Genomic DNA, 15,546 nt, shown 5'->3' with positions numbered 1-15,546 from the left:
TTTTTAAATGTTGCCAGTGGTAATAGACTTCGCGTCATACATTGTGTGAGAATGCATTTAGTTGCTTTGATAGAGATACAAAAACTTGTTGCGTAACTCTTTCTGTAATTATAATAGCACAAGGTTTGTCGTTGACGTGATTCTTTTTGTGTATACAATCTGTAGCTTGCTCTGTTGGTAAAAAGAATAGTGTAAAATTGAAGAGTATAATAATAAGCAAGCGAATTATTACGGATTGAAATAAAAGATATCATTTAACCAATATTTATATTTTCTGAATTGATACCGACTGCTTTTTGTGCCTATCTAACAAAGAATAGCTTTCACGCGTTTAGATAAATAGAATTTTAAAAGAATTCTCAATGACAAAAGAGTGTACAATAAAGAACATAAAAATTGCTACAATACAAAAACATAAAGAAACCTATATATAAATGTACAGAAATTATGAACAAGTTCCTTTCGACGAACGAGGAACATTTCAAACACACCAAATTTTACTAGAACAGAACTATTTCATCATACAGGACAATACTCTCTCGTCCATAAGTACGAGGACACTTATGAATACTTATTGGGAAGTTCATTAAAAACTTCGAGAATTGTTATTTCATTTGAAACTAAATTATAAAAAATCCACGCATTCGATATTACAAGAATAATCTCATCAATTTTATATAACAAAATTAATTCCATTCTTGTTTACGTGCGACTGTCGTATTTTTTGATCATTTTGTTCAATACTAACGTTCATATTATCGATGTATTTCTTGTTATCTGGTTCTATCCAAGTCGCTTACCTGAGAAAGTCTGAGACCGTATCTGGTACCACCTAAAACCACGTAACCACCGCCGACACTTCCCCCTGTCATGGCTCTTGCAGCACCCCCAAGCCATCCTCCGAAACCACTTCCTCCTGCCTTCTCCGGCCCGCCACCGCCGTCTCCACCGACGCGGGGCATTCTTCATCCTCCCTTCACCCTGCACAGAATACAAGGCAAATTACGTTACACTCTTCGGCAAAAATCCATTAAACGTATTATGTATTTAATAGTCCCTTCTTCGTCTCTTCCGTTAACAACCAAGGTCTCCGTTATTTTAATAGTGAGTTTGTACTGGCAATGATCTTATTATGGTGCTTTTCCATCGTGGTTTATGAACTCACCGACCGCGTTATGACGTAAAGTAAACTTAAATTGTGTTTTGAGTAAATACGCCATCACGGTTTTACCGTCTGATTCGACAGGAAGCGAGCATAAATTTCGTGGCAACGCTTGACGTGCGATGTGTATTTTTCTTTCTCCTTTCCATTTTTATTCTTTTCTTTTTTTAACATTAGAATTATCTGGATGGTCCAATTTGTAATTTTCCTGAAAATGTTATAGTTTTAAAACGACGAGTTTTTGAAATTTGAATAATTTATCGTACAATATGCGAATAAAAAATTTCATTACATATTTTTTCATATACCATTCACTTTGGTTCCCTTGCTATAAATACTGTACTTTAGTCATCAGTATATCATTAATGTATTTTTTAATATCTCTTCTGCGAATAATTAGTTTGCAAAAAAGGTAGGTTTACTACCTATAATAAAATAGGTAGTAAAATGTTATAAAAGCTTGATGTTCCTTTAACGTAGAAAATTAAGTAAAGACAAGAATAATTTTCTTAGAAGCTTGATGTTCCTTTAAAAGTTTGATGTTTCCTTAATATAGAAAATGAACTAAAGGCACAAATAATTCTTTTAAAAGCTCCATACAAAACATATCCTTATCGTTATTATACCAAAAAGATATATTGTGAGTTCTTTGACGGATTGAAATGTTTAATCAATTTAATTTAATAGAAAAAATGAACTATGCACTGATGATAAAGGTACCTAAATACTTACTCTCCTATATTTTACATCACATGACACAATTTTTCAACATTTTCAAAAAATTATATATGTCAATGTCAAGATATCGTCAGGATCTGTTCACTATAATTATCAATCTCACGAACCACTCTTCATCTTTAACCTTTTCAATGTACATAGTACATAGACTATAGCTTGGTTAATATATGAAGTACTTCGGCAACTTATACTCTTCAGGCTCCACTATCATAAATTAACCATGATAGAACAGAACACGAGCAATGTCGATAATATCGCGACTTAACGTTCACTTTGTTCACAAATCAAACCTCGTAAACGTTTCTTTTCTCACAGATTACGTTGATTTACAGAACTATTCCGAAGCTTTCACGGCGCGCGTACGCAATACGTCTTCGACTAACTTTAATGAAACTTTCTCGGGAATCGACGAGAATTTCATTCAGTAACGGCAACGCGTCGTAAATAAATAAAATCGTTCTCCACAGCTATCGGGGAATGCGCAAACGTTCGCAAGAATTCAAGAAGCGATTGTGGTGCGTGAGTGCGTGCGTGCGTGCGTGCGTAACATGGACGCGTGAGTTCGCATAATCATGGTAGTTCAATTAGATTTGTTTCTGTTATGAAAAATTTATAGAAACTGTCCAGACTGATGAAATAGCAGTTTTTAGATATACATTTTCTTCTAATTTATTTCGCATCAATTGTTTAAAACGCAAAGGCTTAATTTGATAATACACATACAATTTTTGATTCTTTAAGCAAAAATAAAATTTAGTGGCAGTACATATTATATTAAACTAAGTGATGTACATATGTAATATTTCATATATTCGTGGATGATTAAATGTAGATTATTTATTTGTGATGTAATAAATGTACCGCATCAATTGTACCAATTTTCTTCATGATATTGATCGTACCATTCATGTAAGTAAAATTTTACAAGAATGTATTGGTTATCTCTGAGTAGAAAATACAATTTTAGAAATATATGACTTCTACGTTTATACTCATATGTCACGTATAATAATAATTTGCATAGTAAAGGTTATGTGTTGAATTAGGGATGTAATTGCCCATTCATAAGAGAAGAATTTGTCGCATAAGGCCAAGAATTATAAAGTTTATCTACGTTTCGCCATATTGTATATGATTAATGTCAATCGGAAATTGACGTCATCACACCGTTACATCCGATTTAGGTGCCACAGACGATTTCTGAACAGAAAAGGAAAGCATTTAAACTTTGCTAAATATGGAAGCGACATTTAACTGTAAAAAGTCCAACAAAGAAATATATCTGTATTCTTCATTCTTCGTTTAACACTTTGTGATAGAAAACAAACCTTACAGATCTGTAGTATGATAGAAATTTGGCACAAATTCGCGCATCTATAACTACAAATATGTGATCTCGCGTAAACTATCCACCATGAATTCATCGTTTTATTCGGTGAAGTAACCACTGTGATTTGAACGAATAAATCTGGAGACCGGAAATTGCTGTTGATAATCGCAGTGCGCTCGTCGATGAACGAGCAATCAACGAATAAATTGAAAATCCCAGATGCCTACTATTTCAAACGATTCGAGTGTTGCATTATTTACTTTAATGTCATTTAGATTCAAATTTATTCATGGAATTCGTGAACAATCGTGTACGAGAATCACGAACGAAAATAATAGTGCAAAAATTTCGTTTATCTCTATTACTAGAATTTTTGATGTGGAAAACACAATAATTAAGTTCAATTAACAGAACATTTAAAGTAATATTATTCGATTCTTACAATCATCATGGATTTATTTTTACAATTATTTATTTCTAAAATGCTTACATATTTGAATTTATGAAGTTATATCTATCCATCTTTAAGTATTTTATATTAAAATACTTCTTCTTAATCATGAAGTTATATAAAAGTCAAGAAACTAATAAAAATGGACTATCATATCTTTCTTTTGTAATCTTCGAATTATACCATATATATTAACGACTACACTATCTTTGCAAAGCTGGCTTTCATCTAAACAGTATCGCGATGGAGACTTTATGATTGCAAATATTGAGCGTTTATAAATACCCGTGTATGTCTTTTCTATTTCCGAATGCTGAAGGCTAACTATATCAGAAATTGAAGTGGTTCGTACGTCTTCTCAGATCTAAAGAAGCATTAAGAGTCCATCATCCATCTCCAAATAATAATAATAGCGATTATATAAATCATATACTGCTGAGTAAATCCTATACTGTTAAGAAGATCAAGTTTGTTTACGTACAATGTTTTATGAAAGTATTCGAACACGTAGAAAAGTTTTATGAATATATTATATGAATTGTATAAAATATATAAAACATTTTTGCATATTTCATTAACACTTTAATGACATTTGACTCGTGATTATATTGGTCTTGGAACCATTCCGAAAATATATATAGAAGTCATATACATTTTCAGATTCATCTCTAATTTTATTAATACGCATAATAATGACAGTTGTGCCTCTTTACAATTCTAATGAAATTTCGAAAAGTTTCGTATAACACACATAATATATTCATAAAAAAATGTCTATATAAGCATTCGTATATCTACTTCTGTAAGCTATTGTATAAAGCAACGAGAGACATTGTTTCTCAAAAGTTGAATTACGAGCTTTTATTATCGCGAAAGGCAACGGTGATCGCGTCGTTCCGCTGGCTTTATTCTATCACGCAGATCGCGTGTTTCGTTGAACGCGGCTGGTTAGATTTATGAGACGATAAAAATCATTTTCTCTTGCATTATTTGTACTACAAAAATGGCCATTCTTTTTCGCGTATGCAAATTACCATCGAGGTTGGACGCGGCATTGCAGAATTTATGAACGGCCGTGGAACAGGTTGGGATTAACGAGAAATATTATTTCGATGCACCGTAAATCCTAGCCAGCCTATTCGATTTTCATCTAATGTGTTTTCTGTCAGATAGCAGTGATCGAGTGACATTCAATTCCCGGAGTGAGTTATTTCGCCGAACCACGAGCCACCACTGTTCCCGATAACGGATGTTGAACTCGATTCGACCGAATCCCGATAAAGTTCATGATCAATGATATGCATTATTGTTGGGCGAAAGTCGATTCACCAGATCGAAAGAGTCAATTTTCGCCCAAAATGAGTCAATTTTCTAGCGAATGGTGCCAGGAATATTCCAATCACCCAATGTTTCGATTACTAACATTGTTCAAATCATTTTGTATAGAAAGAATATTTCAATTGGATTCTTATTCAATTATGTTTGTATATTTACTAAAAGATGTGTCTTTTTTCGAAGCATTTCTTTGAAAATATACTCTTATTTGAGCCCCTTAGAAGCCAAACTAATCAACTCCACTTTTTGTACGTTTCTCAACTTCATTATATGGATACGTAATTAATATTGAACTTGTTGAATAAACAAATTGTTCATTTCCAAAAGTTCATTTATTACAAAAAAGTAACATAAATAAAGGTGATCTCTCCAAGGAAATTCTCTAAAAATTGTAATATTCCACAATTTTCTTTACTTTTCAATTTATGAAGTTAACCAATATAACTTCAGAATTAGTTCAAATCTATTTAAATATATTGTTTCTTTTCGGCGAACTTATGAGGCGATAAATATTAGTCTTTGCAATTAGGTTCGAACCAACTTACAGTATACTTGATCCCATCACTAACGGCATCACTCGACAACAACAATTTAAATTAATCTCCACTAATAAACCAAGTTGACAAGATACAAAAAAAAAGAAAAAAAAAAGGAAGAGACGAATGATATTCACCCGAGTGGAAGCTTTCGCAAAAATCCTAACGTAGAAAATGCAAATTTCATTACGAGCGTCTGATTACGAAGCCGCGAACGAACCGATGCATTCCTCTCGAGAAAATGGTCGATTGGTCCACGGAAAGCGGCTCTTTTACACAGTACCGAGTCCAATTGGCCGGAACGAATTGAACTTGTGCCAGGGTCGCGTTGAGGTGAATAAAAAGAAGACGAGGAAACCAAAGACGCCTGGTGCGCGGCAGGATACCCGAGGGCGTTTTCTTTCACTTTCTTTTCGTTCCTCGAACCCACAGCACCCGCGATATTCTCGAATTCCGCGACGCTCACGCGCTCCCACCTTATTCCAAGTTTTCATCTTGGTTTATGTCGGCACGTGGCATTGGTATCGCGGCAGCCGCGTATTAATTAAATTCGGAACGCGACATCGCGGCGTAGTATTTCGAATACCTTGTATACCAGTGTCTTGAGCCGGGAAGTCGTGGCTTTCCTTCTAATTCACAAATCCGTTCCACCTACGCACCTCACTTCATTGTCGTAATACAATAAAGTTTCCCGTATCGGAACTACATAACAGGGAGACGAAAATGTTCAGATAATAGAACACCCACCGTCTTGATATTACATTTCATTTATTCATGTCAAGAACAAGAAACTTGCCAGTTTTTTTTATTATCTAGGGATATCATATTTTTTGGCCATTGAACTACATAAATTTTCGTAATGAGAAGACACATTCTCATTATTTTCACTAAGGTGCCGTGCAGAGAGCGACTTTTTGACGCTGCGTTCACGCTGCGTCATATGTCTGTCATTGTTGGTTCTAACTGGGAAACAAAGAAAGACATATGACACAGGGAGAACGCAAAGTAAAAAACTGGCTCGTTTATACCAGCCCTTAATGTTTATGTTCTAATACACGTAGTAACACGTACAATAATACTATTTGTAACAGAAAAAAGCACTTGTTTCTTCAATACAGTGTTCACATATTAGGGTATTCGACAATGGAGGATAATAGAAGTAAAGAGCTAAAATTAAGCCCCTAATATTATACTTTACATTAATATCTACTTAAATTGTATAGCATATAAAATAAATTATAAATTACCGATAAAACGACATTGCTCTTTTTCCTATCTGACATCCTGTCAATAAAATACATTAATAAACCCTAATAGACCTGCTTTCCTGAAGCATGATTCCATAAAAATACTATAAAGCGATATTATAGGATTATACATTAGGGTTATATATTAACGTCCCCATAAAATAAATATCGTAAAACTGTTCAACTAATGCTTGAAAGATACGTGAAATAGATTCGATATCGAGTAAAGCATCTCGCACGCAGGTGGCACTCTTAGTACAGTCATTTATTGGCACCTTGCCCGCCATGATTTTCGTCCGGAATCCAAACGCCGGATTTGGATGATTCAACCGATCGAAGGAACAGAGTGGTTTCACGTACAGCAAAGTGCCATGGCACGCGGAAAATATACGAAGAATTCGAAATACAACGAACGTGACGTAAATATCGACGAGGGTGCAAACTCGTATTTTGTCGCGTTGCTCACAAAGAACATTCACTGCGAAAAAAGAAATGCACCGCAATGCGGCGTCAGAATTCCGAGTATAATAAGCAAAAATCCGTACAGGGTCAAACACACGGGAGAAAGAACACTGTCGACGGCCAGCTTTTCTACGAACACTATCGTTAATCGAGCTCTTCTCGACGAAGACGAAGCTTCTATTTTCATTCGTCAGATTTCATAAGAAAAAAAAAAAAAAAAGGAATCGCCACGTCGTCTTCGTCGAAGCGGAGACACTTTCGTGGCTAATTTTAATCCACGATCTTTTGGAGAAGACCAAAAGTCTTTCTTGGCACATGAAGCTACGATACGAATAAGGAAAGCGTTGAAGAAAAAGAGGCAACCGCATTCCGTTCCGGCGATGTTATTTGCACGAGAGACGCAACGCGTCTTGGTGCAAACAACCGATAAACATGCACGTTGCTTTGTCATCGCAATGTGGCAGAAAGCGTCGTTGGGTTTATTTGCGAAACGATAAGCTGCTGCAACTCGCTGAGATGCACCCGCCGCTTTACCACGATCTTCATTCGTCAGATTTCATAAAAAAAAAAAAAAAAAAAGGAATCGCCACGTCGTCTTCGTCGAAGCGGAGACACTTTCGTGGCTAATTTTAATCCACGATCTTTTGGAGAAGACCAAAAGTCTTTCTTGGCACATGAAGCTACGATACGAATAAGGAAAGCGTTGAAGAAAAAGAGGCAACCGCATTCCGTTCCGGCGATGTTATTTGCACGAGAGACGCAACGCGTCTTGGTGCAAACAACCGATAAACATGCACGTTGCTTTGTCATCGCAATGTGGCAGAAAGCGTCGTTGGGTTTATTTGCGAAACGATAAGCTGCTGCAACTCGCTGAGATGCACCCGCCGCTTTACCACGATATTTTTTTATTTTTGTTCTTTACTTAAAATCGCATGAAAGAACATAAATCCTAAACCTTCTTACATGAAAGAAACCAAAATTAATTCATCGAATATAATAAACAATAAGAAGATGTGTACGTGACCCATTGCAGGAATGTATACATTCGATTAAATGAATATTATAATAATTATCTGTTACGGTTTCCCAGATGGGACTTTTCAGAGAAACGATCAAACGATTTTGTATTGCTCTATCGAAGAACGCAAACCCTTTTGTACTCTCTTTCTCTTTCTGTTGAGACTCTCTTTTCGGGGAAACGTTGCTAAAGATAGAATACACGTTTGAACCTCTTAACACGAGAACACGTTCATCGTTCGCCCCTACGCTCAGTCTCTATACGGCCCTAATTTGTCGCGACGATTCGAGAATCGGGCAGAGTCGCGTCAATCACTTTTAATTGTCTTGAACATCTGCGCGATCGCACGACTGCACACGTAGCCAGGCAATTGTACTCAATGATAAACAATGAATACACGCGAGATAAAGCATCTCGCGTGCCTTTACCTCATTCGATCGATCGTTATCGCCAGTTTCTCTCAGAAACTCGTTCAATGCCGTTTATCACTAATAAATTAAAAGCCCCTTAAGAAAATTCTTCCTCATGCCGCCTTTTTGTTCGTAAGTTACTAACGTCAATGATGTTATCGTTTCCTTGATTATTTGAATAAGGAAGCATAACGCTTTTTTCTGTAGATAATAGAATCCTGTGTATATTTTAATTATGAGAGAAAAATATATAATATGACTAATGCGATTTCATTTATTACTAATTGTAAATAAACAGAGATAAACAGAGATGTAATAAGATATTTATAGTACAAAGAAGAAATCCTAAGAAAAGCCAGATATTATTTTACAATAATAAATCTTCAACTTTTTCCCCAAAAATTACTTAGATAATCACGAGAAAACATAAGAGTAATCACGGTAAAGTAAAAATCATACAGCCTTCATTGACACAAGAAAGCATTCCAACAAAGCCAGAAGACCCTTTTAAAACAATGAACCTGCACACGCATCATTAAAAATACCAAACTGCTTCGAGAACCGCGTATAACACGCTTCGCACGAGTCTAACTCCCGTTCAGCAAACATCCTACATTTTAAGAATACACAGGCGGGCCTATATCTACATAATCATCTGCCAGATGCGCTAGACAGTTAAAGGGTTAAAGGCGCGCGCCGCAAATAGCAAGACCCACCTACATTCTCTTCGAACGAGAACAAAAACCTCTATACAATGCAAACAAAGAATCTGATCGAGAGATCACGGGGTCTATCATTAAAGCGCCATCGGGGCGATCACCCACGCATCGACGAGGCTACGAATCGTCGAAAGCGGACTGGTTCGCTTACCGATTAATCAAGACAGCCGCATGTCGTGGCGACGAGACGAAATAGGATGGAAGGAATGTCCCGCGACCAGTCAACAGAGGATCCCTGGTCTTGACGTAGATCTTGATATCGTACCGGTGACCTGGCGAAGTCCTCGAGATCTGTGGAGCTCAAGGTCACGTCGTCGAAGGCGTTTACGAATCACAGAGGCACAACGAGTAGGGTTCTTTGGACACGGGCGTGGCGTTCGTCAAAAACCTCTATCGAACACTGGCCACCGAGACAACAGAAACGACGAAGAGAGACGAGAGCAATGTAGACGAGTGGAGAGGATCGAAGAAACGCGGCCGGTTCGCGGATCAGGAATATGATGCCACCTTGGTGAAAGCCTCCGCGAAGAAGAGGCTCCCTTACCGCACCGAGTGCCGCTCCCGCTAAGCGGAAGATTATCTAAATAGACTCCGTGCTACCAGGCAGAAAAGAGAGGGAGAACGGGACTGTGAGGAGAGAGGAAACCGAAACGAGGTGGTATTTATACGTCGTGTCTTTTGGAGAGCCAGTGAATCCGCGACCAGGAACATCCCTCCGCATACCTTCGTGGAGGGAACGCCGGATATTGCGGATCTTTCGTGTTTACTGGCCCTCCAAGAGCTTCAATCTTTTCGTCTACTAGTCTGCTTGAAAGAGTGACTGAAGAAGAAAGGATTTAGTGAATGGTATTTGATTTTGCTCGATTCACGTCACTTTTAATCCAACTGTGAGTTTCTATTGATAAAGAATTTCTTAGTTTTCGAGCACGTATGAAAGAATCGTTATTTACATATACTGTATATGATGCGTTTCAATTTTATACTGAAATTCTTTTTAAGATAAGAAAAAATCGTTTTGTTTGTTGAAACAAAAGCAAGATTAAAACTTAAAGATTCGGAGACCGTAGCAATATTAAAGATATACTATGTACTATGCTAAAGATATACTGCGCGGTCAAAGATATACTATCACTATTTTTTGAGAATGTTGGGATGTTGTCAGAATGTTATACATCTTGTTTTGTAAAAACGTAGAAATTTCAAGTTTATTAAGTGGTTGTTGTTGAATGATTGTTGAAGTTCTGTGAATGTTTCATCTTCTTTTACAGTAATTGCCACAGGTTTCTTGCAAAGCTATTTATAACATTGCTCTTTATAAGCTACACTACATGCTCTACTTGTGGAACATGATTTTATTCTCAGAAACTCTTTGTCTCAATGATATAATAAAACACAAACACTTCTAGAAAATAATTGTAAGAAGCATTTTTGCGAAGAACTCAATACAAAAATTTCATAAAAATGTAAGAATTAAATCTTTTCGTGAAGATGTACGAAATATTCCGCTTTAAATATTTCTACGTAACCAAAAGCTAATTAATACATAATCGTACCAAAGAACCTCATAGAATATGTTATCTTATTTCGACATGCAACTATATTCCTGCATCCTCCTAATAATTATCGTACCTTACGGAAACTTAAAATCCTAATATATGTATATAGTTCGTTCAAGATATAACGAAGCTGAACGAGTAATTAAAGGAAATTAGAATTATCGTCGGGTAAATAAATTTGATACCGCGTAACTGGTTAAGTATTCGTAATTGGTGGATTATCAAAGGTTATGTTTTTGAAAAAAATAGAAGAGACAAAACTGATCACACAGGCTGGACTTGGTAAATTGATTCTTCACGCACGGTTAAGCAGGATACCGTGATAATGATCAACGCATTAATTTTATATAATAGCGGATTATTATTATTATTTTCACTACCATAATAAAATTATCAATTATCTACGAATATCGAAATTCGTAAAGGATACACTCCTCCTTCCTTATCTTTCCAACATTTTGCATATGTTAAATTGTAGAGAATATAAAATTATAATAATTGATAATTATGAAACATAGTGCCCATGCTAATATGAAAAATCTTGTACGAATATTTTCGCACCTGTCTTAATACAGCTGCCAAAATCGATTGCTTGGTCTGCCATACGGAATTCCTCGCTCGATGACGCAACAGTGAACGCAATCATCGAAAAATACGACTTGTGGCATTCGTTAAGCCAACAGCGAAAAATAATGTACATATAAGAGCAAAGGAATTTGATCTTATTTACGCTTATACTGCACGGAAGTTGAAGCAAGTGCTACATGTGAGTTTCGACGAATTAAATCGTACAAGTCGAAAAATAAGACAATTTTAGCATCAAGTAATACTTCGAAGAACTCCTACCGTATTAAAGGCTTCTATTAAAAGTCAATGCGAATACACTCTCCCCTCCTTAACGTTAAATATCATTTATGAGAAGATAAATTTAAAAAAAATTTGTTAACTCTTACAGAATAATGAATTTGTATAACATATACATTTCACTTCCTCTACATTGACCAAACATTGCAACCAGTACATATTGCACCATAACATTTACCTTGTCTTTTGACATCACTGTGCAAACATTAAGCTCAGATCAATTTGTCACTCTTTATTACATCCAAGTCAAATATTCATTTCACTTCATAATCAGTAACCTCAGCTCTATATACCAACACATCTGGAGGATAATCATTACATCGCGTGACGCGATGCTTCTCTTTAATTACCATTGAAATTAAAATAATAGTAGGTGAAAAAGACGAACATCAGAAACGATTCCCGTTCAACTCTCTCGTCCCCTCCGGTTTCGTACGCGCGTTCTTTTATCGTTACGGGGATCAAGATTCGTCCTCGACTTTCGCGCGATTTATCGTCCCCAAGATGATCCTCTATGAAATGAGGAGAAAAAACGTAGCTGTTACGGTTGGTCGTCTTGGTGCAACGTAATGGGCCACGACGTTAGAGAGACACGAGAAACGAAGACTGCACACAGTACACACGCATCCTCTGTGCACAATGCCTTCCGACTTCTTTCCTCGCCCATCGAGAAACGACCGCGACGAGGAGTAAACTTAGGGCTTCCGGCATTGTCGAGATTACCAGCAAACTTCAACTTTCACCGATCGAGCAAAAATAGCGATTTTTCCCCGCTCGAACAACGGTTCGCAGAGCCGCGCAGGGCGATCGAACATTATATTCATAAATAGCGGCCCAACGTGCTCCATTGTAATACTTTCTCATGTGGTTATCGTAGCTGAGCTCCGTTCTACGGAAGGATACGCTCCGTGATCCCGCTACACACCAGCAGGGGAGATTTTAACAGGTGGATATATTTTGCTTAGATGTTTCGATAGGTACGAAGAGATTGGAAAATACACATTTTATTTCGCGTAGCGGAATTATCCGAAATACACAATACGCTGTAACTACAGAAAGCTGATGGTCGAATGGACGTTCGATCAACTCCTGTTGAGAATCCATCGAGAAACGATCAAGCTCTTGATTAACGAACGTTTGGCTTCGGGGGAAGATGTATCGCGATCGGATTGCACTTTACGGGAGTAACTCTAGCAGGTGATTTGTTTTAATTGAGACGTTTCTAAGAATAGAAAAGTAAGCGTTGTAGTTTTAACCGTGTCATGTGACCGATATTAAATTGCCATTTTTATGTGTCATTTGTTAGGAAGTCCTTACTGATCGTTAAATATAAGTTACTTGGAAGATCTTGTACGCTTAAAGTAATATCATTGGCAAAGTTTTACAAGTCACAAATTGCAAATTGTCAATGCTGAGGTAGGAAGTTTGACAATAACATAAGCGAAATTCTATAAGCGGATTTTGAAAGATTCGAACTAGTTATTTATTCTCTTCGATGTATAATTTAAAAAATTGCAGCTATAAGGAGATTTCATTTCCTGACAATTTCAGTAAATAAAAAGTGCCATTTAAAAATTAATTTCCTTTTGGAACATATTAATTTACAATCAAGTAATGTTGCTACTAATTTCAATTTTTAACTTCTCCATGAAATATGAAACTCACAGATACCTCTTTTTCATTTGCAATAAATGATTATTGATTTTTTAATCTCTTAACAATCTAACCTTAACAATCTAAAGAATTGAGATAATAAAGAGATAAGTTTAGGTAAAAACAACTAGAATGAGATTCTACACGCAATTAAAAATACGTATAAGAAAAGCTGTTTCCTTACTTCAATATTTACTTACAATCCTTTAATATTTTCTTTTAATATTCCAATTGTAGAGACTTTGTACAATAGAAATCTACAAAATAGTAACATTTATCATATCGGTTAATAAATTATCGTGAAAGATGATATTCAGTGCAAAAAGATTGTCCTGTTTAATCTGCCTTGACTTTGTTCTGAAATACTTTTCACGACATAAAAATACCAGCGAGTCTGACAAGTTATTAATACCAGTAATGTACACAAAAGTTCAAGATACCAGATTGAAATATTTGTCTTTAATCATTCTCAATAAGGAATTTTGCGTGAAACAACATATATACTCACTCCTGCAAGGGTTCGAAAACGCTTCCTTGAATGCCATCCACATAATTCTGCTCGAGAAAGTATTCCCGTTTGATCGCCACGCAGATATCCATAACAAGCACTTCCTCAAACCAGGTGATGTTTCGTGCACGAGGAATTATCATCGACGGCTTTCCACCAAACACAATTTCGTTACATTACACTTCAGGATGAAAATTTTCTTCGCTGTTAAACTCGTTATTTCCAAACAATCGTTAAATCGACGTTGTTCGATCCCGTACATTACTCGAGAGTAACGTAGCATAATAAATGTTCCACAAATCTCAATGTTCTACTTCTGTTTGGTCGTTCGTTTCTGAGTTCGATCGAACCGACTGTTTCTAAACCGATTTCAGCCTCGAATCGAACCGATCGAGAAGACCCAACTGGATCATGCACAACTACGGTTGAAAAACATTTATTGAAAATCTTTTACACGGTCAAATTGGCCAAGACAGATTCGAGTATTCGCTTACGTTCGTGGGAGCCTTATCGTTACGAGATAATATTATCATAATATTGTGTTTACGAGTTTGTTCGTTCCGCAGATTGCGAACGATATACAGATTCTCATATCGGCAAATGAAATGTCTCTGTCCTCGTTTCGGACCACTAGTTTCAGAGAGATAATCTTAAAGTCAATGTGACTAGATTAGCAGATCACGAATCGGTTCTTTGCATAGAAATCGACATACACACACGCGCGCGCGCACGCACACGCACTCACGCACACTTGTATAGGTGTAAGTATCATACGTATAAATATCAACCTGAAGGCATTCTTCACGATTCTTCGAGCGCGCGAGATCGCTTTCCTCCGTTCTTAATTAATCACGAGTGCACTTGGAATTAAACGCACGGAATGCAACGACACACGGCTACTATCCGAGAGCACTTTCACTCAGCCATTTTTTTTCTTTTTTGTTTTATAGTAAGAACCAATTTTTGACTGCTCTGTTAATCGATCATACCGAATCGAGATTCGAAAACATCGACAACCGTGGGACGATCAACAAGCGACGACGCTCACCAAAGTATGAATATCTTTTCTTTCTACTGTCTTCGTACTTCGTACTTTTATCTTATTCGGTCGTAAGTGCACACGTATCGCTTTTATCAGTTCATAAGAAAGGACACCGTGAACGCTTTGATTTGCTCGACGAACAGCTCGGCACCAATGGAAACATTAATCTCGTCCACTTACTCGACGCGGAATTGTATTCCGTAACAGTAGCATATTAAAGATGCTAATGCGAACCACTTAAACCAGTTTCGTCAAGAAAACCGACTATCTCTTTCGTACCAAGAGGACGATTAATCGATTAATTGCTCGCACACGAAAGCGCCGGACGGAATCTCGCGCCGATCGCCGAGAACGAAATGTCTGTTTTCCCCGTCACAAACGTCCAAGCTTTTCTTCTCCGAGAAGCTTTCAATTTCTAACGACCGCTGTTTGATCTTCATCCTCTGAACCACTTAACCTCTCTCAGTCCTACCTTCCACGTTAACCAGCCTTAAACTCGGCTCGTGCACACATAC

At 36.8% G+C, this 15,546-nt stretch overlaps 1 protein-coding gene across 11 annotated transcripts in view; it reads right to left on the bottom strand.

The window, feature by feature from the left end:
* LOC100747260 (rho guanine nucleotide exchange factor 17) overlaps positions 1 to 15,068 on the bottom strand; it is a 71,261-nt gene extending 56,193 nt beyond the window's left edge. For 4 of the 11 annotated variants that reach the window (XM_024370839.2, XM_024370840.2, XM_024370841.2 and 1 more), the window contains exons 1-2: positions 13,990 to 15,068; positions 801 to 981 (exon numbers count right to left, since the gene is read on the bottom strand). In XM_024370839.2, coding sequence (XP_024226607.1) covers positions 801 to 962 — 162 coding nt within the window. In that variant the 5' untranslated portion in view covers positions 963 to 981; positions 13,990 to 15,068. Of the gene's footprint in view, positions 1 to 800; positions 982 to 9,559; positions 9,933 to 13,989 lie in introns of those variants that run through there. The other 7 variants (XM_024370832.2, XM_024370836.2, XM_012391198.3 and 4 more) reach the window with 5 other exon arrangements.
* Positions 15,069 to 15,546: the final 478 nt, after the last annotated feature.

Source organism: Bombus impatiens, unplaced genomic scaffold (genome assembly GCF_000188095.3).
Source record: "Bombus impatiens unplaced genomic scaffold, BIMP_2.2 scf_0969, whole genome shotgun sequence".
Taxonomy (NCBI): Eukaryota; Metazoa; Arthropoda; class Insecta; order Hymenoptera; family Apidae; genus Bombus; species Bombus impatiens.
This window is presented reverse-complemented; position numbering and strand designations above follow the sequence as displayed.